Source organism: Mirounga angustirostris, unplaced genomic scaffold (assembly GCF_029215605.1).
Source record: "Mirounga angustirostris isolate CCGP_5_RB_7025 unplaced genomic scaffold, mMirAng1.0.hap1 SCAF_13, whole genome shotgun sequence".
In the NCBI taxonomy this organism is placed as follows: Eukaryota; Metazoa; Chordata; class Mammalia; order Carnivora; family Phocidae; genus Mirounga; species Mirounga angustirostris.
Window position 1 is genome coordinate 68,286,235 of NW_026991721.1, and position 24,249 is coordinate 68,310,483.

General features: G+C 38.1%; 1 protein-coding gene and 1 pseudogene across 1 annotated transcript in view; one reads left to right on the top strand and one right to left on the bottom strand.

The window, feature by feature from the left end:
- Positions 1–24,249, top strand: part of FOLH1 (folate hydrolase 1) — a 68,990-nt gene that overhangs the window by 24,387 nt on the left and 20,354 nt on the right. Inside the window, exons 7-12 of the mRNA XM_045892829.2 lie at positions 10,603–10,696; positions 14,820–14,918; positions 15,211–15,296; positions 16,773–16,892; positions 19,076–19,158; positions 23,787–23,850. Of these exons, the coding sequence (XP_045748785.1) occupies positions 10,603–10,696; positions 14,820–14,918; positions 15,211–15,296; positions 16,773–16,892; positions 19,076–19,158; positions 23,787–23,850 (546 nt within the window). The remainder of the gene's footprint in view (positions 1–10,602; positions 10,697–14,819; positions 14,919–15,210; positions 15,297–16,772; positions 16,893–19,075; positions 19,159–23,786; positions 23,851–24,249) is intronic.
- Positions 10,119–10,215, bottom strand: LOC123858080 (U6 spliceosomal RNA; annotated as a pseudogene).

A 24,249-nucleotide genomic window follows, 5' to 3' on the forward strand; every position in this document is an offset into this window, starting at 1 on the left:
CACACTCTCTCTCTCTCAATAAATAAAATCTTTTTAAAAAACACAAAAAATAAAGTATAGAGTCCAGAAGATGCTTATTGCATCTTTGCTATATAAACACCATAGTGATAACTTTCTAGGACTGTTTCCTGAATGACAGCTGTTACATGTATTAACAGACCTATTAGCCTTGTAGTATTACTGCCTCTGCTTGACAGGAGGAAAGGGAGACAAGCGGGTGTCTGCCCAGATCACCACCCTGCTAAGTGAGGGCTTCCAGCCACCTGGCTCCAGATGCACATGCTTGTGTAAGGCTGAAATGCTTCCCTGTAAAAGTGTAGATCATTAACAAAGGAAGCCACTTTATTTTGAATGTCCTCAGCTATTTGATAAGGTTTACAAAAATCTGTGATCATTAAGTTTGTGTGGCTTATTTTTTTTTAAAGATTTTATTTATTTATTTGAAAGAGAGAGATAGCAAGAGAGAGCATGAGCAGGGGCAGAGGGAAGCAAGCTCCCCACTGAGCAGAGAACCCCAAGTAGGGCTGGATCCCAGGACCCTGGGATTATGACTGGAGCTGAAAGCAGATACTTAACCCACTGAGCCACCCAGGTGCCCCTGAATTTGTGTGGTTATAAGGTGTATATCTTGGATATAATAGCTCGCCAAATCAGGGAAATACATTTCAAAACCACAATGAGATACCACCTCACACCAGTCAGAATGGCTAAAATTAAAAAGTCAGGGAACAACAGATGTTGGTGAGGATGTGGAGAAAGGGGAACCCTCCTACACTGTTGGTGGGAATTCAAGCTGATGCAGCCACTCTGGAAAACAGTATGGAGGTTCCTCAAAAAGTTGAAAATAGAGCTACCCTATGACCCAGCAATTACACTACTGGGTATTTACCCCAAAGATACAAATGTAGAGATCGAAAGGGGCACCTGCACCTCAATGTTTATCGCAGCAATGTCCACAATAGCCAAACTGTGGAAAAAGCCCAGATGTCCATCGACAGATGAATGGATAAAGAAGAAATGGTACACACACACACACACACACACACACACACACACACACACACACAGGAATATTATTCAGCCATCAAAAAGAATGAAATCTTGCCATTTGCAATGATGTGGATGAAACTAGAGGGTGTTATGCTAAGTGAAATAAGTCAATCAGAGAAAGACAATTATCATATGATCTTACTGTTATGTGGAATTTAAGAAACATAGCAGAGGATCATAGGGGAAGAGAGAAAAAAATGAAACAAGATGAAACCAGAGAGGGAGACAAACCATAAGAGACTCTTAATCTTAGGAAACAAACTGAGGGTAGCTGGAGGGAAGGGGGTTGGGGGAATGAGGTAACTGGGTGATGGACAGTGGGGGAGGTATGTATTGTGGTGAGTGCTGGGTTAACACAATGTAAGGCTAATGAATCACACACCTATACTCCTAAATACCCATACCCCTGAAACAAATAATATATTATATGTTAATAATTGAATAAAATAAAATCTGTTATGCCACACAGTAAAAATTAAAAAAAAATTAAAAAATAGGTCGCCAAAGTATCTGTGGCATTTTCATATTTATTCTTCATCTGGTTGTTCTGTCAAATTGTAAACTCCTTTAAAACTTACGTATTTTGGCTTTGTAAATCTTGGAACTGTCATGATTTTTTTTTAAACAACACATATTCTTCTATAATAAAATCAGATAAATATACCTGAACTTCACTTACTTCTTTTTATTCCCAAGTTAAAAAATTATATATAATTTCTCTTAATCTCTGTTTTACAAAACTATGATTATGAACATAAAATGAACTTAACTGGAATATTTCTGTTGATTATCCTCAAATTTAAATGATAGTATTTGGAGGAGGAAAATGGTATCCCTGGTATCCCTATGGGACTTACATTTATTGAATTCCCTTTTGTGCCCTATTCTTTTTTTTTTCTTTTCTTTTCCTTTTAGTTTTACTTTTTATTATGGAATAGTTCTAACATACAGAAAAATAGAGGTAATTATCAACATATTTTATCAATTTTGTTTCATCTCTTTATACTCCCTTTTTTGTTGTTACTTAGGAAAAATTTTAAATAAAGCCCACATCGCATATCATTATGTCATTTTACCCATAAAAAGGATACACTTTTGCAATCACCTGAAGTTCTTATTAATTTAAAATTTGAAGGAAAAGTGGAAAAATAACTCATTTTTTAAATTTGAAGAAATGACAATATGTTTTTATTTTGAAGTAGAGTTTACATATAATAAAATACACAGACCTTAAGAATTCAGTTCAATAAAATTTTTTTTAATTTTTAATTGCATATATCTGTGTCACTCAAAATAAGATTCAGAACATTTTCATGACTCCAGAAAGTTCTCCTGTGCTCCTTTTTTTGAACAACCACCTGCTGGTATCTCTCACCATTGATTACTTTGCCTGGTTTTGAACTTCATATACATGGAATCAATGTATACTCTCTCTCTCTTTTTTTTTAAATTATTATGGTAATCATACATTACATCATTAGTTTTTGATGTAGTGTTCCATGATTCATTATTTGCATATAACACCCAGTGCTCCATGCAGAACGTGCCCTCTTTAATACCTATCACCAGGCTAATGCATTCTCCCACCCCCCTCCCGACTACAACCCTCAGTTTGTTTCTCGGAGTCCATCATCTCTCATCGTTCATCTCCCCCTCCGATTTCCCCCCTTTCATTCTTCCCGTCCTGCTATCTTCTTCTTCTTTTTTATTTTTTTTAACATATAATGTATTATTTGTTTCAGAGGTACATATCTGTGATTCAAGTCTTGCACAGTTCACAGCACTCACCATAGCACATACCATCCCCAATGTCTATCACCCAGCCACCCCATCCCTCCCACCCCCCACCACTCCAGCAACCTTCAGTTTGTTTCCTGAGATTAAGAATTCCTCATAGGAGTGAGGTCATACGATACATGTCTTTCTCTGATTGACTTACTTCTCTCAGCATAACACTCCAGTTCTATCCATGTCATTGCAAATGGCAAGATTTCATTCCTTTTGATGGCTGCATAATATTCCATTGTATATATATACCACTAGTTCTTTATCCATTCATCTGTCAATGGACATCTTGGCCCTTTCCACAGTTTAGCTATTGTAGACATTGCTGCTATAAACATCGGGGTGCACATACCCCTTCGGATCCCTACATTGTATCTTTGGGGTAAATACCCAGTAGTACAATTGCTGGATCATATGTAGCTCTATTTTCAACTTTTGGAAGAACCTCCATACTGTTTTCCAGAGTGGCTGCACCAGCTTCCATTCCCACCAACAGTGTAGGAGGGTTCCCTTCCTCCGCATCCCTGCCAACATCTGTCGTTTCCTGACTTGTTAATTTTAGCCATTCTGACTGTTGTGAGGTGATATCTCAGTGAGGTTTTTATTTGGATTTCCCTGATGCCGAGCGATGTTGCGCACTTTTTCATGTGTCTGTTGGCCATTTGGATGTCTTCTTTGGAAAAATGTCTGTTCGTGTCTTCTGCCCATTTCTTGATTGGATTCTTTGTTCTTTGGGTGTTCGGTTTGATAAGTTCTTTATGGATTTTGGATACTAGCCCTTTATCTGATATGTCATTTGCAAATATCTTCTCCCATTCTGTCGCTTGTCTTTTGGTTTTGTTGACTGTTTCTTTTGCTGTGCAAAAGCTTTTTATCTTAATGAGGTCCCAGTAGTTCATTTTTGCCCTTGCTTCCCTTGCCTTTGGCAATGTTTCTGGGAAGAAGTTGCTGCGGCTGAGGTGGAAGAGGTTGCTGCCTGTGTTCTCCTTTAGGATTTTGATGGATTTCTGTCTCACACTGAGGTCTTTCAACCATTTTGAGTCTATTTTTGTGTGTGGTGTAAGGAAATGGTCCAGTTTCATTCTTCTGCATGTGGCTGTCCCAATTTTCCCAAAACCATTTGTTGAAGAGACTGTCTTTTTTGCACTGGACATTCTTTCCTGCTTTGTCGAAGATGAGTTGACCATAGAGTTGAGGGTCCATTTCTGGGCTCTCTATTCTATTCCATTGATCTATGTGTCTGCTTTTGTGCCAGTACCATACTGTCTTGATGATGACAGCTTTGTAATAGAGCTTGAAGTCCGGAATTGTGATGCTGCCAGCTTTGCTTTTCTTTTTCCACATTCCTCTGGCTCTTTGGGGACTTTTCTGGTTTCATACAAATCTTAGGATTATTTGTTGCATTTCTTAGAAAAAAGTGGGTGGTATTTTGATGGGGATTGCATTGAATGTGTAGATTGCTCTAGGTAGCATTGACATCTTCACAATATTTGTTCTTCCAATCCATGAGCATGGAACGTTTTTCCATTTCTTTGTGTCTTCCTCAATTTCTTTCATGAGTATTTTATAGTTTTCTGAGTACAGATTCTTGGCCTCTTTGGTTAGATTTATTCCTAGGTATCTTATGGTTTGGGTGCAACTATAAATGGGATCGACTCCTTAATTTCTCTTTCTTCTGTCTTGTTGTTGGTGTATAGGAATGCCACTGATTTCTGTGCATAGATTTTATATCCTGCCACTTTACTGAATTCCTGTATGAGTTCTAGCAGTGTTGGGGTGGAGTCTTTTGGGTTTCCCACATAAAGAATCATATCATTTGAAACGAGTAAGAGTTTGACTTCTTCTTTGCTGATTCGGATGCCTTTTATTTCTTTTTGTTGTCTGGTTGCTGTGGCTAGGACTTCTAATACTATGTTGAATAGCCGTGGTGATAGTAGACATCCCTGCCGTGTTCCTGACCTTAGGTGGAAAGCTCTCAGTTTTTCCCCATTGAGAATGATATTTGCTGTGGGTTTTCATAGATGGGTTTTATGATATTGAACCCTCTCCCTATACTCGGAAGAGTTTTGATCAAGAAGGATGCTGTACTTTGTCAAATGCTTTTTCTTCATCTATTGAGAGGATCATATGGTTCTTGTTCTTTCTTTTATTGATGTATAGTATCACATTGTTTGATTTGCAGATGTTGAACCAACCTTGCAGCTCAGGGATAAATCCCACTTGGTCGTGGTGAATAATCCTTTTAATGTACTGTTGGATACTATTGGCTAGTATTTTGGGATAATTTTTGCATCCATGTTTATCAAGGATATTGGTCTGTAATTCTCCTTTTTGATGAGGTCTTTGTCTGGTTTGGGGATCAAGGTGTAATGGAGGCCTCATAAAACGAGTTTGGAAATTTTCCTTCCATTTCTATTTTTTGGACCAGTTTCAGAAGAATAGGTATGAATTCTTCTTTAAATGTTTGATAGAATTCCCCTGGGAAGACATCTGGCCCTGGGCTCTTGTTTGTTGGGAGATTATTGATGACTGCTTCAATTTCCTTAGTGGTTATAGGTCTGTTCAGGTTTTCTATTTCTTCCTGGTTCATTTTGGTAGTTGATACATCTCTAGGAATGCATCCATTTCTTCCAGGTTATCTAATTTGCTGGCACAGAGTTGCTCATAATATGTTCTTATAATTGTTTGTATTTCTTTGGTGTTGGTTGTGATCTCTCCTCTTTCGTTCATGATTTTGTTGATTTGGGTCCTTTCTTTTTTCTTTTTGATAAGTCTGGCCAGGGGTTTATCAATCTTGTTAATTCTTTCAAAGAACCAGCTCCTAGTTTTGTTGATCTGTTCTACTGTTCTTTTGGTTTCTATTTCATTGATTTCTGCTCTGCTCTTTATTACTTCTCTTCTCCTGCTGGGTTTAGGCTTTATTTGCTGTTCTTTCTCCAGCTCCTTTAGGTGTAGGGTTAGGTTGTGTACTTGAGACCTTTCTTGTTTCTTGAGAAAGGCTTGTATTGCTATATACTTTCCTCTTAGGACTGCCTTTGCATTTTCCTAAAGATTTTGAACAGTTATGTTTTCATTTTCATTTGTTGCCATGAATTTTTTAAATTCTTCTTCAATTTCCTGGTTGACCCATTCATTCTTTAGTAGGATGCTCTTTAGCCTCCATGTATTTGAGTTCTTTCCGACTTTCCTCTTGTGATTGAGTTCTAGTTTCAAAGCATTGTGGTCTGAAAATAGGCAGGGAATGATCCCAATCTTTTGGTACCAGTTGAGACCTGATTTGTGACCTAGGATGTGATCAATTCTGGAGAATGTTCCATGGGCTTTAGAGAAGAATGTGTATTCTGTTGCTTTTGTATGGAATGTTCTGAATATATCTGTGAAGTCCATTTGGTCCAGTGTGTCATTTAAAGTCTTTATTTCCTTGTTGATCTTTTGCTTAGATGATCTGTCCATTTCAGTGAGGGGGGTGTTAAAATCCCCCACTGTTATTGTATTGTTGTCGATGTGTTTCTTTGCTTTCGTTATTAATTGACTTATATAACTGGCTGTTCCCATGTTAGGGGCATAGGTATTTACAATTCTTAGATCTTCCTGTTGGATAAACCCTTTAAGTAGTGTATAGTGTCCTTCCTCATCTCTTATTACAGTCTGGTTTACAATCTAATTTGCCTGATATAAGGATTGCCACCCCAGCTTTCTTTTGGTGTCCATTAGCATGGTAAATGGGTTTCCACCCCTTCACTTTCAGTCTGGGGGTGTCTTTGGCTCTTAAATGAGTCTCTTGCAGACAGCATATCGATGGGTCTTGTTTTTTTATCCAATCTGATACCCTGTGTCTTTTGATTGGGGCATTTAGCCCATTTACATTCAGGGTAACTAATCAAAGATATGAATTTAGTGCCATTGTATTGCCTATAAGGTGACTGTTACTGTATATTGTCTGTGTTCCTTTCTGGTCTATGTTGCTTTTAGGCTCTCTCTTTGCTTAGAGGACCCCTTTCAATATTTCTTGTAGGGCTAGTTTCGTGTTTGCAAATTCCTTTAGTTTTTGTTTGTCCTGGAAGCTTTTTATCTCTACTTCTATTTTCATTGACAGCCTAGCTGGATATAGTATTCTTGGCTGCATATTTTTCTTATTTAGTGCTCTGAGGATATCGTGCCAGTCCTTTCTGGCCTGCCAGGTCTCTGTTGATAGGTCTGTTGCCAATCTAATGTTTCTACCATTTTAGGTTACAGATCTCTTCTCCCAAGCTGCTCTCAGGATTTTCTCTTTGTCTCTGAGACTGGTAATTTTTACTATTAGATATCAGGGTGTTGACCTATTTTTATTGATTTTGAGAGGGGTTCTCTGTGCTTCCTGAATTTTGATGCCTGTTTCCTTCTCCAAATTAGGGAAGTTCTCTGCTGTAATTTGCTCCAATATACCTTCTGCCCCTCTCCCTCTTTCTTCTTCCTCTGGGATCCCAATTATTCGAATGTTGTTTCGTCTTATGGTATCACTTATCTCTGGAATTCTGCCCTTGTGATCCAGTAGTTGTTTATCTCTCTTTTTCTCAGCTTCTTTATTTTCCATCATTTGGTCTTCTATATTACTGATTCTCTCTTCTGCCTCATTTATCCTAGCAGTTAGAGCCTCCGTTTTTGATTGCACCTCATTAATAGCCTTTTTGATTTCGACTTGGTTAGATTTTAGTTCTTTTATTTCTCCAGAAAGCATTTCTCTAATAACTTCCATGCTTTTTTCAAGCCCAGCTAGTATCTTTAAAGTCATCTTTCTGAACTCTAGTTCCGACAGCATACTAATGTCCATGTTGGTTAGGTCCCTGGCATTCGGTACTGCCTCTTGTTCTTTTTGTTGAGGTGGTATTTTCCATCTTGTCATTTTGTCCAGAGGTGAATAGATGAATGAGAGAACAAAATGCTAACAGGGTAACAACGTCCCCAGAAAATATACACTAAACAAATCAGAAAACACCTGAAACCGGGGGAAAAGAAAGGGAAAGAAAGAAAAAAGAGAAAAAGAAAAAGAAAAATATAAAGACAAACAAAAGCAGAACAAAACAAAACAAAAAAAAACAGAATATGATCAAATATGATCAGGCTGGTGCATAGATCAGTGCCACACACTAGATTTGGGGTGTATTTTGGTCTGTTAGAAGAAAGTGCCTCGCAAAATTTTAAAGAAAGAAAAACTTATATATGTACAAAAATAAGGGTTAATACGATGAAGGCATGGAATATGACTATAAAGATGAAAGTTATAAAAGATTTTATAAAAGGAATTGATAAGATAAGAAGTTGGTTGAAAAAAGAAAAGAGGTTTAAAAAAAAAGTGAGAGAATGTGATCAGGCAGGAGACTAGAACAAAGCCATACACTAGAGATTTAGGGTATATTTGGATCTGTTAGAAGAAACTGTATCTCAAAATTTTAAAGAGAGAACAACTTATATATATATATATATATATACCAAAAATAAGGGCAACTAATATGAAGGGTTAGAATATGATTCTAAAAATGAAAAATAAAAAATGTTTTTTAAAAAAGGGATTGATACAATTTTGGTTGAAAATGGGAAAAAGAAAAATTCAAAAAAAAAAAAAGAAAAAAGAAAAGAGTTAAAAAAAATTAACTTTTAAAGAGTAAAGAACCATGGGGAAAAAGCCATGAATTCTATGTGCAGTATTCCCCTAGCGCTGGAGTTCTGCCGTTCTCATTGATCCGTAAATGTGGTCTTGGCCCGCTGTTCTTGCTGATCTTCTGGGGGAGGGGCCTGTTGCCGTGGTTTCCAAATGTCTTTGCCAGAGGCAGAATTGCCCCGCCATTGGTCCGGGCTAAGTAATCTGCTTCGGTTTGCTCTCAGGAGCTTTTGTTCCCTGCAAGCTTTCCGTACACCTTTGGAGGACGAGGGTGAAAATGGCGGCCTCCCAGTCTCTGACCCGGAGGAGTGAGAACTCGGGGCCCCGCTGTGTGCCCCGAGAGAAAAGCAGTCAGTCACTCCTGTTTCCCCGGTCTCTGGCTGCACTCCGTGCTAACCCGGCCTGTGACTGAGTGTTTCTATCTCTGGCATCCGACCCCGGGTGGAGTCTCCAAACCCCGTAGATCCCTGTGGTGCACTCCTGTGCCAGTCCTCCCCGGGGAGGAAGGGGAGTCTCCCCAGATCTGCTGCCTGTTGGGTCCCTGCTGGAGGAGCAGTGGCCCTGCTGCACCGAGGATCACAGTTTATGGCCACCCCAAGCTGAGAGCCCACTCCTCGGCTCCGTCTCTGCAGCCGGCTTCCCCGCTCCGATACCTGGGAGCTCTGCCTCACTCAGGCACCCCCGGTCTTTCCTCGACCCTGAGGGTCCTGAGACCACACTGTCCCGTGAGGGTTCCATCCCCTGCTTAGCCACTGGAGCGACGTCTCTCAGCGGAGCTGACTTCTAAAAGTTCCGATTTTGTGCTCTGCTGATCTTCCACTTGCAAGAAGTAGCCGATGGAGTCCCCTTCCCCCGCCGTCTATCCTCCCGAGGATTGCCTCGGATTCCCTTCTCCATACATCCTACCTTCCAGAAAGTGGTCGCTTTTCTGTTTAGAGAGTTGTTGCTATTCTTTTCCTTGATCTCCTGTTGAGTTCGTAGGTGTTCAGAATGGTTTGATCCCTATCCAGCTGAATTCCTGGGACCAGATGAAATCCAGGTCTCTTACTCCTCCACCATCTTGCCAATATTTTCTAATTTTCCTTCCTCTCTCTCTTTTTATTTTTTTTATTTTTTTATTTTTTTAAAGATTTTATTTATTTATTTGACAGAGAGAGACACAGCGAGAGAGGGAATACAAGTGAGGGAGAGGGAGAAGCAGGCTTCCCGCTGAGCAGGGAGCCCGATGTGGGGCTCGATCCCAGGACGCTGAGATCATGACCTGCGCCAAAGGCAGACGCTTAACGACTGAGCCACCCAGGCGCCCCCCTCTCTCTCTTTTTAAAGATATTATTTATTTGAGAAAGAGAGAGCACAAGGTGGGGGAAGGGTAGAGGGGAAAGGGAGAAGCGGACTCCCCACTGAGCAGGGTACCCTAAGCGGGGCTCGATCCCAGGACCCTGAGAACATGACCTGAGCCAAAGGCAGATGCTTAAAGACTGAGCCACCCAGACACCCCCAGTGTCTATTCTTTTGTACCTTGCTGCTTTTGTTCAGTATAATGATTTAAGATTTATCCGTGTTATTGTGTGTACTAATTGTTTGTTCCTTTTAATTGCTGAGTAGAATTCTACTGTGTGATTATACTACAGATTGTTTTTATTTTTTTTTAATGGATCACTTCATGAATTTACATGTCATCCTTGCACAGCAGACATACTAATCTTCTCTGTATTGTTCCAAGTTTAGTATATGTGCTGCACCCGATTGTTTATTCCTGCTCCTTTTGACAGACATCTGTACCATGTCCCATGTTTGGCTGCCCGAATGCATCTGCTATGAACAATTTTGTACAATTTTGTCTTTTTGTGTACATGTATTTTCTTCTTCATTGGGGAAATACCTAGGAGAGTAATTGCCATGTCCTCATGCACAATTCTGTATAACCTTACTTTTCAAAAGAGTTATCCAAAGTGTTTTTACACTCTTGCAAGGTAGGTAGGAGAGTTTCAGTTGCTCCACATACTGACATTCAAAATTGTCTTTTTATTATGACAGTTCTAGTAGATGCTAGTAGTGTTTAAGGTGATTTACAGACAAACTTTTGAAAGGGACTGAATTTCTACTAACGTGTGTTCCACTTTTTTCAGAATACGCTTATAGACGTGAAATCACAGAGGCTGTTGGTCTTCCAAACATTCCTGTTCATCCAATTGGATACTATGATGCACAGAAGCTCCTGGAGTAAGTTTGTTAGCAACAAACAGATGGCTGTTTGGATATTTCTCTTTATTGGCAGTCTTCAACTACCGGCAATATTCAACATCTGAATATTTCTTCAACATTAAGGAATGCTGAAATTCTCTTAATGGTAGAACCTATAATTTTGTCACCATTTTAAAGAAGAGTGGTTCTATTCTGGAATTTACGTTATGTAGTGGTATCCAGTGTGTGACGGTTATGAAAATGAGACTTTCAGTTCTCCACCTGTAGGGGCGTGATTGATCAGTGGCGCTAGCTATTGCGCTTTGAAATCTCTCACCCTGTTTGTATCAAGGCCTTGCTTCCCACAGGCATTCCCAGTCAGTGACTGGTTGCAGCAGGGACAACTAAAACAGGCTCATCACTGGGAGGCGCAGGGCTCCTCTCATCGGAAACTTTGGCTCAGGATTCCACGGCAGGCTTGCCCAACTAGACGCCACCACCCACCACCATTTCCTTCCTTCTCTTTCTCCTGCACCCCACGTGAGACCTACATTGCAGTCTGTTGGCTTTTTCAGCCTTGCCGCGCCCCCCCCCACCCCCCCCCCCCGCCGCCTTGCTATTTCTCTCACAGGCTTTTCCCCTAAGAAATATCTTACTCATCTCATCCTCGTATTATCCATGACTTGGGTGACCTGGAATAACACAGTGTAAGAGCAATTCCATTTTATTTTCCTCTCTATTCCTCTTCCCCCTCTGCTTTCCTGACATTGCAACCCTTTCCCCTTTCCTGCCCTGCTTTCTCCCATCTGCATGTCCCTTCTTGTCCAGTGTCCTTTAGGAGGGAGAGAACATGACTTCTCTATAAGTAGAATTGTGAGAGAAGCATCTGGCCAGATAGTACCTTTTCTCAAATAAGAAGGCATTCTTAATCAATTTATTCCAGTCTCTATAAGAAGACTTTTTATGACCTAATGCAGGGCCTTCCTTTGAGGAGGCTGACATTTGGAGCAGTGGAGGGATTCGGAGAAGTGGATTTAGGAATAGCACCTTGGTCTCTTTTCCTTTTGGGCTCTTAGCTTTGCCACATGGGTTAGAATTCAGTATTCAGGCACAACTTTTGAGGGCACCATGGTTATGTGTTTATCTAAACATATTTGTAAAGTCTAAATATTTGTGATATTTAAAAGTTGAAAGTGATTGTAACATAACTTATAATAGTGGAAAACTGTAAATAACACATATCTTTAATTATTGGTAAGTAGTCAGATACATCACTAGCTATGATGTGCATGGATCCATTAAAATATATGTTGTGCAAGAATATTTAATGATATGGAAACACACTTATGCTATACTACTAAGTGGAAATGGCAGATTTATCTAGATATCTAGATATATATAGATATATCTATATATAGATATGCAGAAACATATAGAGAGAATGATCTCATTTATGTAAAAGTTTTTTTTAAAATAAGCCTGTATTATCTTTGTAATTAGAAAAAGAGTGCATGAAAAGAAAGAAGGAAAGATCATATAGAATTGATTTGAGGTGTACTTAACTATGTCTACCATTTGACTGCTCCTTAGATTAAGTAGGTCAATGTCAGCTATATCCTAAATGTGGACTTAGAATTACTTGATTGGAAAAAATCACAAATGTAGTTTGTCTCTAATGTACTAGCTTCTTTAAGCCATCTTGTAAATGCAGTCACCATTTATAACATAACTTCCATGGAAAAGTGCATTTTGCTTTGAAAACACCATAATTAAAAATGAACTTTGGAAGCACAATCTACTTGGAAATAGGAGATGATCTTTATATATTAAAAGCGGAAGACAGCTCCTATTTCTTTTCTTTTTTTTTTTTTAAAGACTTTATTTTTAAGCAATTCCTACAGCCAATGTGGGGCTCAAACTCACAACCCTGAGATCAAGAGTCGCATGCTCCACCGACTGAGCCAGTTGGGCCCCTCTCCTATTTCATCTTCTGTACTTTCCAAGTTATAATGAAACATTCTACATGATTGGAATTTAGTCTTATAATTTTTTTCAAAGAACATATAATTTGTTTATGAATTTTACTGTGTAAATTTACTCCCTCTGCACACTTAGGTTAGAAGTATGCTCATTGTCCCTGATAGTCAATTCTCAGATGCCCACAAACGATTAGCCATTTTTTTTTTAAAGATTTTATTTATTTATTTGAGAGAGAGAGAATGAGAGACAGAGAGCATGAGAGGGAAGAGGGCAGAGGGAGAAGCAGACCCCCTGCTGAGCAGGGAGCCTGATGCGGGACTCGATCCCGGGACTCCAGGATCATGACCTGAGCCGAAGGCAGTCGCTTAACCAACTGAGCCACCCAGGCGCCCACGGTTAGCCATTTAACATTATGTATTAATTGGAAAAGATGTTTTATAAGTTGGATACATCATAAAATGAGAATTTCTTAATAAATGTGTGAGAAGACAAGGAGAGATATAAAATCATATAATGGCCCAAGAGTGCTGAGAATTTCAATAAAAGTTGATGAGATGTGAGTTAAAGTAAAGCAAAACTACATTTACTTGGGTGGGAGGGATTCCCATCTATATTGAAGGGAATGTGATTATATGGCTTTCATTTGCCTCCCCGAGTAACTACTAGTATTATGATAGCAACACCAACAATAATGAAGTAATAATAATAGCATCTATCATGCTATTATTTGTCAATTTTGTTGATCTTGTCTCAAAGAATCAACTTTTGGTGTCATGGGTTTTCTCTATTTCTTTCCTCTATTCTCTAATTATTTTTGTTACAATCTTTATTATTTCCTTTCTCATGCTTGATACAAGCTTAGTTTGCTCTTTAATGTCCAGTTTTTTAAGGTGGAAGTCTAGTTTATTGATTTGATGTCTTTCTACTTCTTAAATATAGATGTTTATGGCTATACATTTCTCTCCAAGCACTGCTTTAGCTAAATCCCGTAAGTTTTGATATGTTGTGTCTTCATTTCCATTCATCACCAAGTATTTTCTAATTACTCTTGTGATTTTTTTCTTTCAGCCATTGGGTATTTAGGAGGCAGCTGTTTGATTTCCATATATTTTCATATTTCCCAAATTCCCATCTGTTATTGATTGCTAAATTATTTCTTTTGTAGTTGGATTAATAAACAGATTATATAATTAAAGGGTTGCATGATATCAGTCATTTAAATTTATTTAGACTCATTTCACAGCCTAATATATAGTCTATCCTGGTAATATATTCCATATGGACTTGAAAAGAACGTGTGTTCAGGTGTCATCAGATAGAGTGTTCCAGATGTGCCACCGGATATTTCTGGCTTGCCAGCTTTTTCAGCTCTAAGTCTGGGGTAGATATACCAAAAAGGAAACTGAAGGAACTCACCACTGGGTCTTTTCTTGTACTCTGAGGTCCCAAGCTAGTGTGTTTTCTTCTCTCCACCCTTCAGAGCCTAATGTTTGTTTTCTGTACACTTATGGTCCAGAGGATTTAGTTGTACTTAGCAGGAAGAATAGGGTAAAGCACATCTCCATTTTTCCAGAAGCAAAGTTTTACTCCTTTTCAAGCTTCTGTCATCTTATAGCATCTTATAGTCATCTTATAGTACAGCCAAAACAATCACCATGCCTTACACTTCCTCTATACTTCTCTGCATCTGTACCTCTTTATACCATACTTTGTACCTGGAACGCTCTCCACGTCACCTTCCCATGCTGAGATCTTAACTCATCCTTTAAAATTCAGACAAATAAAACCTCTAGAAAGTTGTTCATGATCCCATAAGCTAAATCAAGCTTTCTTTTGTCTATATTCTTTACAACTTTCTCTATCATTTGTCTTGTTTTGTTTTATATTACAGTTGGCTTTATATGTATCTTCTTCTGATTAACTTCTTTTTTTTTTTTTTTTATTTATTTGACGGAGACAGATAGAGACACAGCGAGAGAGGGAATACAAGCAGGGGGAGTGGGAGAGGGAGAAGCAGGGGTCCCGCTGAGCAGGGAGCCAGATGCGTAGGAAGGGGGAAATGGCATATCCCTGACTCATAGAGACCGTTACGAGCAGGCACTCAAGAAAGCAAGCTCACTGACATTTTAACTGTTAGCTACAAAATGTTCCTTCAGCTGATAATACTTTTTGCATTCAACAGGAAAATGGGTGGGGCAGCGCCGCCAGATAGCAACTGGAAAGGAAATCTCCACGTGCCCTACAATGTTGGACCTGGCTTTATTGGCAACTTTTCTACAAGGTTAAGAGACTGTTTCTATTGTAACTCTCTTTCGGGGAAGGAAATCTTTTTTTCAAAAAAAGAATTACAGAGGATGATTAAAAAAATAAAATATATCTAGTACTGGCAGGAAACAAAACCACAGGTTGTAGACGGGAGTACACTTACCTCATTGGTATTGGACAACGGAACAATGGAATTCTTGCATATGTACATTTAGAAATCTTTAAAATGATGTAAGAGTTAAAAAAAAACTGTGGGTGGCAAAGCGTTAACCAGTGTTTTCAGAATGTGTCCTTTATTTTTGCTTTAGAAAAGTCAAGATGCACATCCATTCTAACAACAAAGTGACAAGAATCTACAATGTGATTGGAACTCTCAAAGGAGCAGTAGAACCAGGTAAATTAATCATTTGCTCAGCAAATATCGATTGAACAATTCTTCTGGGCCAGGTACTCCTCTGAGCTCTGGGAACGTAGGGTGAACAGAGCACAGCAATTCTTTGCCCTAATGGAACTTACACAAACACAGAATACATAAATATGAGGTAATTTTGTATTGTGATACGTGTTGTGAAGAAAAGGAAATGTGGGGCTAGGCTGGTTAGATGCCCAAGGTTAGTTAATGTTAAGCTGTGCATGCTTCAATTAAATGATCAAGGGAGCAAGGGCAGGAAGAGGTCATTTTGAGGTATTTTCTCAGGGTTTTCTGGATTAGTTTACCACATATTTTGCTTGGGGAAATATCTTCATGATAGCTACAAGCATCTATATAAAAGATAACATTCTTAGAAAATTCAGGTAACCTTGTGGTACTTAGGTGGCTCAGTCGGTTAAGTATCCAACTCTTGATTTCAGCTCAGGTCCTGATGTCAGGGTCGTGAGATTGAGCCCCGTGTCGGGCTCCACGGCCAGCATAAGATTCTCTGCACAACCCGGCTCATGTGCGCTCACTCTCTAAAAAAAGGAAAGAAAATTAAGGTAACCTTGAATTAATGAATCCTTTACATGGTTTTATTTTCCATTGAAGTTAATAAGATATATAGACGCATGATTTCCACAGAATTTCAGATGACCTACAGATTAATACTTTTTATAAATAGTCTTACTTCATTATGTTTGAATTCCTTAGGAATTATGGTTATATATTTGTTACCAACAGTCATTATACATATTTTTTTAGAAGCAGCCAAAGCTTTCTTTCAGTGATAAAGAATACTGGTATGCTTTCAGTGAGTACTAAATAATATATAAGGGGCAATTCATTGAATCTTCCTGAGTACCTATTTTGTGCTGGCTCTGTATTAGGCATGAGGGATGAAGGGATAAAATGAGAACAAGGAACCATACATTCAAGTGTGGTAACTGTTGGTCAGGTATGATAGGATTGCTCTGAGGGCTGGATCGTGGGAGCAGTTCCCTCCCATTTGGAAGCTAGGAAGGAGTCATAGAGGAGGAAAATCACTGAGCTGTACCTTGAAAATTGACCAGAAGGATTAGGAAGTGGAGAACCTACTATGTGGCCACTGCGTTCTCTTACTCTGAAAATACTGGAAGCAAAGTGACAAGTAGGTAAGAGAGGAGTAAGAGAATTATAAAGAGAGGTGGATGGAATCATTTCTATCCTTCTATACTTATCATTACCTCTATACTTGTGATTACTATCATACGTTGAAGTATACCTTTGCTTATCACATTCATATTTTCTTCATACATCAAAATCAGAACACAATAGGTATATTTACACAAGTCTTCAGGAACCTTGGTATCTTTCTTGGAGTCGCGAATGCTCTCTGTTTGGATGCTCTTGAGTCATTTGCAATTTGCTCCGTTGTTGACCTGGAATGACAAGTAATTCTGCAATGATGCTTTCTAGACAGATATGTCATTCTTGGAGGTCACCGTGACTCATGGGTGTTTGGTGGCATTGACCCTCAGAGCGGAGCAGCTGTTGTTCATGAAATTGTGAGGAGTTTTGGAACACTGAAAAAAGAAGGTAATATAAACAGAAAGTAAAAAGATCAACCTCTCTGAATCTCAGTGTAGTCCTCTGTAAAGTGTGTAAAATTACCACGTTTTCACATGATTGTGTGAAGGGTCACCTGAGAGGATGTGTGCAAAGTATACCACCTTAGTAGTATCGAGTACTTAGTAATACCTACTGGCATAGAACAGCTTTCAATAACTAGTGGCTATATTAGTCATGTGGGTTAGTTAATTATATTGTTTATTTATTTTTGCTTATTTATAGAATAATGTTTACATTATTGATATTCATAAAATTATAATCTAAAATAAAGGAATTCTGCTGTTAGGGGTTGCTCTTGACAACAAAGAAGGTAGAAATGGGTTTCTTCACAGGAGAGGACAAACCAAAATAGGTCATAGGCCAAAGTGTCCTGATCAGAGAACTGTGAGCAAAAGTTCCTTGGGCCCTTCTGGCCTCACACGTCAGGTCAAGTGTCCCAAGTAAGGAGATGGAAGCTTTCTCAGAAAAGTACTGGTCTCGCTGCCTAATAGGATGTCTCAAAAGTTTGATGTTTGCATTCCCACACCCCCAGCCTTGGTTTGTTCTCCCGAGATTTAGGTTTCTGCTCCTAGCACAATTGCTTCAATCATTTTACAATCGTCTTATGAAAACAAAGATAAGATTGAGTTCAAATGGCTGCTTTTTAAAATAAATTACGCCTTGAGAGCAGAAAACCGCGCTGTGTACTGACCCTGCAAATGAGGGTTTGGGGCTGGAAATGTGATCCAGGTTTTTTTTTTTTTTTTTTTTTTTTAGCAACAATAAAAACAATGGCAAAAATATATTAAGTTTGCATGGTGCTCGTTTCCTCAGAGAACCAGTGTTTTCGAGTGCTCTCTATTTTGAACTCTTAGCAACCAGGGAGAAGTCTAGTTATTTCTGTTTTCGTTTCACCAATAAGCTAATCAAGGTTTATAGAATCCAGTTGTATAGCTAGTGTGTGGTGTACCTAGTATGTGGCAGGTCAGAGAACCAGGGTTTCAACTCAAATTTCTGGCTACCCATCCACAAAGCCATGTTTCTCTTTAAAACAAAATGGTAAAGGGCTCTTTTCTTTTTTTCTACACAGCTCTCTTGCATTTTAAGAACACAGAATCATGAAGGCTTGAATCTACATAGGTCATGAATTAGCTAGTGTTTAAGAGTAGTCCAAAAAAATGCCATGATTTTGCAGTAAGACTCCCTATGATGAATACAAAACATCACAGTGACAATGATAGCATGCCAAGAGAATGCAGTGATGAGGAATAACAACTCATAGGAAATTTGAATAATATCATGAACAAACTTGACAAAAATAAAACACTGGACTCAGCTGTAGGGATACATATTCTTGTTAAGCACAAGTGAACTGTTTACTAAAATAATGACAAGTTTTGGGAGCACATATGAAGTGTTGTATTTGTAAACATGACTCCATTCAGTCTTCCCCCAAATCAAGTAGTATCTTCATCTCTACCTTGCTCCTCCTGGGGTATAGATGAAGAAAGGGACACTGAGGAAGCTTGCATAACTTCCCCAGTCCTACTGCTAGTAAGTGAAAGAACTGGTAATTGAAATAAGATCTTTCTTGAACTCCAAGGTCAGTGTTTCTAAGTCCCAGCCGTATCACCTCCTTGTTGAGTGGTGCTGAGTTATTGTAGCGGCCACAGACTTCGGTATTGCTAACAGAGCTTCTGTTGACGAATGCTGGCAGAGAAGGGAGTGAAATCACACAACCAGCTGACACTGAACAATTGTTTGTGCAATGCCAGAACGTGGAAGGGTTGTAAGGAGTTTTCTCTCAGTTTTATCTGCTCTCAGAACACAGACCACATCTAGCACTTTCTTCTTTCTCTCCGGGCAGCTGCAGAACCAGATGGCTGCCTGTGTGTATCCAATCATTATACACCAATTCAAATATTATGACCTCACAGAATTTTTGCTGTGTCTACATTTTCCCCCTTTTCAGTGCAAATGTGCTCTTTTGTATTGACAAATCAGCTTTAAAAATCTCACGAAAGGAAATCATGTAAGTAAAAATTCTCACCAGAGTTCACCTTTCCTAAACAACCAATGAAGTTTTAGTGTTGTTTTTCTGTGGAGTTGTACAATATCTTGGATATATTATGTATTGTCCCAGCATTAATGTGTCTACACATATATTTTAGGATGGAGACCTAGAAGAACAATTTTGTTTGCAAGCTGGGATGCGGAAGAATTTGGTCTTCTTGGTTCTACTGAGTGGGCAGAGGTTAGTTGATAATTTGCTACAATATAAATTTTCATTACAGCGAAGCAGTTAGGACTTAATTCTCAAGGATGTAAAAATAACAAGTGATTTCAGTGAGGACGTATTCAGACTTATTTCCAAAATCTGAAACAATGCATCCGTGTTTAAAAATAACCGTCTCTTTGTATTAAAGACCTGTTTGGCTTGAACTTTGAAGCCACTTAATGTCACTTGTCAAAATGATCAATCTTCATTTTCTGGGAGTGTGACAGTAAATAAGTAAATTCACTAGAAACCAAACATCAAAATAAGATACCATTTTTTCTATTGTCCTTTCCAGATTAGCTCCTAAAGCTAACCACATTTAAATCCCTCCTTGAGCCTGAATATTAAGGTACACTTTTCACATTCATGTTCCTTATATGACTGACTCTAAATTAAATCATGGTAAAAATGAGGCAGGAAGTCTCACTGCAGAATATTTGATAGGCCCCTTTGGAAGTAATTTTACTTTACACAGAAGATGTTGTACACAAACCAAATAGTAACCACAGATCAGAAACCAGTAATGGATATGCAAAAAATAAAGAGACAGGAATCCAAATATATGACTAGAGAAAGCCAACTAACCGTGAGAGAAGAGAGCCAAAGAAGAAAGGAACAGAGAGGAACTATAAAAACAACCATAATACAAGTGACAAAATGGCAATAAGTTCATCCCTATCAAGAATTACTTTGAGTGTAAATGGACTAAACATTCCAATCAAAAGACAAAAAGCAGAATGGGTAGAAAAGCAAGACCCATCTAAATGTTGCCTACAAGTCATTTTAGACTCTATAGAGACAAATGCCAACTGAAAATGAAGGGATGGAGAAACATTTATGCAAATGGATGTGAAAAGAAATCTGGGGTAGCAATACTTATATTGGACAAAATAGACTTTAAAACAAAGACTGTAACAAGAGACAAAGAAGGACACTGTATAATCATAAAAGAAACAATCCAACAAGGAGATAAAACAATTGTAAGTATTTAGGCACCCAACATGGGAGCACCCAAATACATAAAGCAGTTAACAACAAACATAAAGGAACTAATTGATAGTAATACAGTAATAGTAGGAGACTTTGACACCCCATTTACATCAAAAGATAGATTATCCAAGCAGAAAATCAATAAGGAAATAGTTGCTTTGAATGACACTTTGGACCAGATGGATCTAACAGATACATTCAGAATGTTCCATCCTAAAAGAGTAGAATACACATTCTTTTCAAGTCTACATGGAACGTTCTCCAGAATATATCATATATTAGGTCACAAAATAAGCCTCAACAAATTCACAAAGATTGAAGTCATACCATGCATCTTTTTCTGACCAGAACACTATGAAACTATAAGTCAACCACAAAAAAAATCTGGAAAGAGCACAAATGCATGGAGGTTAAATAACATGTACTAAACAATGAATGGGTCAACCAAGAAATGAAAGAGGAAATCAAAAAATACATGGAAGCAAATGAAAATGAAAACACAATGGTCCAAAATCTTTGGGTTGCAGCAAAAGCTGTTCTAAGAGGGAAGTTTATAGCAATACAGGTCTACCTTAAGAAGCAAGAAAAATCTCAGATAAAAAACCTAACCTTACATCTAAAAAAACTATAAAAAGAAGAACAAACAAAACCCCAAATCAGTAGAAGGAAGGGAACTATAAAGATTAGAGCAGAAATAAACAAAATAGAAACTAAAAAAACAAAACAAAACAAAACAAACAATACAGCAGCTCAATGAAACCAGGAGCTGCTTCTTTGAAAAGATCAATAAAATTGATAAACCTTTAGCTAAACTCATCAAAAAAAAGAGAGGACTCAAACAAAATCAGGAATGAAAGAGGAGAAATACCAACCAACACCACAGATATACAAAGGATTATAAAAGAATATTATGAAAAATATTATGAAAAATTATATGTGCCAACAAACTGGACAACCAAGAAGAAATGGATACATTCTTAGAAACATAATTTGGGGCACCTGGGTGGCTTGGTCATTAAGCATCTGCCTTCAGCTCAGCTCATGATCCCAGGGTCCTGGGATTGAGCCCCACATCAGGCTCCCTACTCGGCGGGAGGCCTGCTTCTCCCTCTCCCACTCCCCCTGCATGTGTTCCCTCTCTCACTGCGCCTCTCTCTCTGTCAAATAAATAAATAAAATCTTAAAAAAAAGAAACATATAATTTATATAATTTATCAAAACTGAATTAGGAAGAAATAGAAAATTTGAATAGACCAATTACTAGCAATGAAATTGAATCAGTAATCAAAAAATTCCCAACAAACAAAAGTCCAGGACCAGATAGCTTCACAGATGAATTCTACCAAAAATTTTAAAAAGAGTTAATACCTATTCTTTTCAAACTAATCCATAAAATAGAAGAGGAAAGAAAGCTTTCAAATTCATTCTATGAGACCAAGATTACCCTGATACCAAGACCAGATAAGGACACTACACAAAATGAACTACAAGCCAGTATCTCTGATGAACATAGATGCAAAAATCCTCAACAAAATATTAGCTAACTGAATCCAATGATACATTTAAAAAACATTCACCACAATTAAGTGGGATTTAATCCTGGGTGGTTCAATATTTGCAAATCAACCAATGTGATACATTAGCAAGAGAAAGGATAAAAACCATATAATCATTTTAGTAGTTGCAGAAAAAGCTTTTGACAAAGTACTACATCCATTTATGATGAAAACCCTCAACAAAGTAGGTTTAGAGGGAACATACCTCAACATAATAAAGACCATATATGAAAACCCACAGCTGACATCATGTTCAATAATGCCTTCCCTGAGGCAAGGGAGACAAAAACAAACTATTGAGATTATATCAAAATAAAAACCTTCTGAACAGCAAAGGAAACAATGAACAATACTGAAAGACAGCCTACCAAATAGGAGAAGATATTTGCAAATGACTTACCTGATAAAGGGTTAGTATCCAAAATAAATAAAGAACTGAGCAACTCAAAAAAAAAAAAAAAAAAAAAAACTGAGCAACTCAACACACAAAAACCAATCTGATTAAAAAATGAGCAGAAAACATGAACAGACATTTCCCCAAGAAGATATATGGATGACCAATGGGCACATGAAAAAATGCTCAACATCACTCTTCATCAGGGAAATGGGAATCAGAACCACAATGAGATATCACCTCAGACCTGCCAGAATGTCTAAAATCAAAAACAAAAGTGTTGGCAAGAATGTGGAGAAAAAGGAACCCTCATGCACTGTTGGTGGGAATGCAAACTGGTCCACACTGTGGAAACCAGTATGGAGGTTCCTTAAAAAATTAAAAATAGAGTTACTATATAATCCAATAATTCCACCACTCAAATAATACGAAAAACACTAATGCAAAAAGATATATGCACCCCTATGTTTATAGCAGCATTATTTACAATACCCAAATTATGGAAGCAGCCCAAGTGTCCATCAATAGATGAATGGATAAAGAAGACGTGAGATATATATATCTCATTTTATATACACACACACACACACATACATACACACACATATATACACACAAACATGTATATATATATAATGGATTATTATTCAGCCATAAAAAGGAACAGAATCTTGCTATTTGCAATAACATGGATGGATCTAGAGAGTATAATGCTAAGCGAAATAAGTCAGAGAAAGATGAATACCATATGTGGAATTTAGGAAACAACCAAAGGTGGGGGGAGAGAAACCTCTTGGTTTGTCTGTTTCAGATTCACCACCTAAAGTTGCATATTGTTTCTACTTCCTTTCTTACTGTCGGGATGCTTAGGAAATTACATGTTTTGGAGATTCAAAATCCACTTGATAGCTCAACAACAACAACAACAACAACAACAACAACAAAACCCCAAAAACCCTGCTACACGTTTTGTCAGCATTTTACTATTGTGCAATGATCAGTCTTGACCAGTAGGTGGTGTCATCCTACAGAAGAACTTCATGCTTCTGAGTATAGTATGGAAACCACATATTTTTAACCCATAAATTTGAAATTTGAAATGATTGAATCAGGCGAGATTCTCCTCTTAAATAAAGAGATGTTCATGGCGGGGGGGGGGGCGCCTGCGTGGGCCAGTTGGGTTAAGCGTCCCATTCTTGAGCTCAGATCAAGTCTTGATCTCAGGGTCATAAGTTCAAGCCTAGTTGGGCTCCACGCTGGTCTTGAAGCTTACTTTAAAAAAAGAGAGAGAGAGAGAAATTGAGAGGGAGATGTTCATGGGAAGATTTCCACTGAGGGGTTTCTATCTTATGTCATTCAGGTTTGATAAGAGAATTTCTTGAAGGGTAAACCATGGCATGGTTAAAGGAATCAACTCCTTTTCTATTTACCATATTAAGAATATGGGTAGGTTCATCTTAAATTTTAGTCTTAAAAATGTTTTGCTTGTTATCTCTTAGAATAATCTTTATCGGAATTATTTCAAACAAACTGTTTTCAGAATCTTATATATCAATTTTGTGGTCAGCTTGTTTCAAATATCTCCACACAGCACATGTAGATGTACATTGTTTTAGGGGGAGGTTATGATATATGTTTATGGTTTTCTTTCTTTTTTATTATAGGAGAATTCCAGACTCCTTCAAGAGCGTGGTGTGGCCTATGTTAATGCTGATTCTTCTATAGAAGGTGAATAACGTTGGTCTCATAGGAAAAGATGCGATCTAGTACACGAACTAGTAGCAGCTACTTAGTTTATAAATGATGCTCCAGTAAAGAAGGCAAATCCGGTCCATGTGGTTAGGGACTCTGCTGCTGGTGGGTCCGGCTGTGCGCTTGCCTCACAGCAGCTGTAAGCCCAAGAGTGCTAATTTGGGAAAGCAGCCCTCTCTGATTTGCTTCATCTGGCAGATTTTCTTGTCTGTGCTAGGGATCGTAAATACCTGTTAAGTGGATAAATAAATAATAGAACTAAAGATTTCTATGGTTTTAGAATGGGGTAGCAAAAAGTATAATTTAAATATAATCCTAGTTTTATCATATCATGCATATAGATTTTGGAAAAAAATACTGATGTCCAAGTATTTT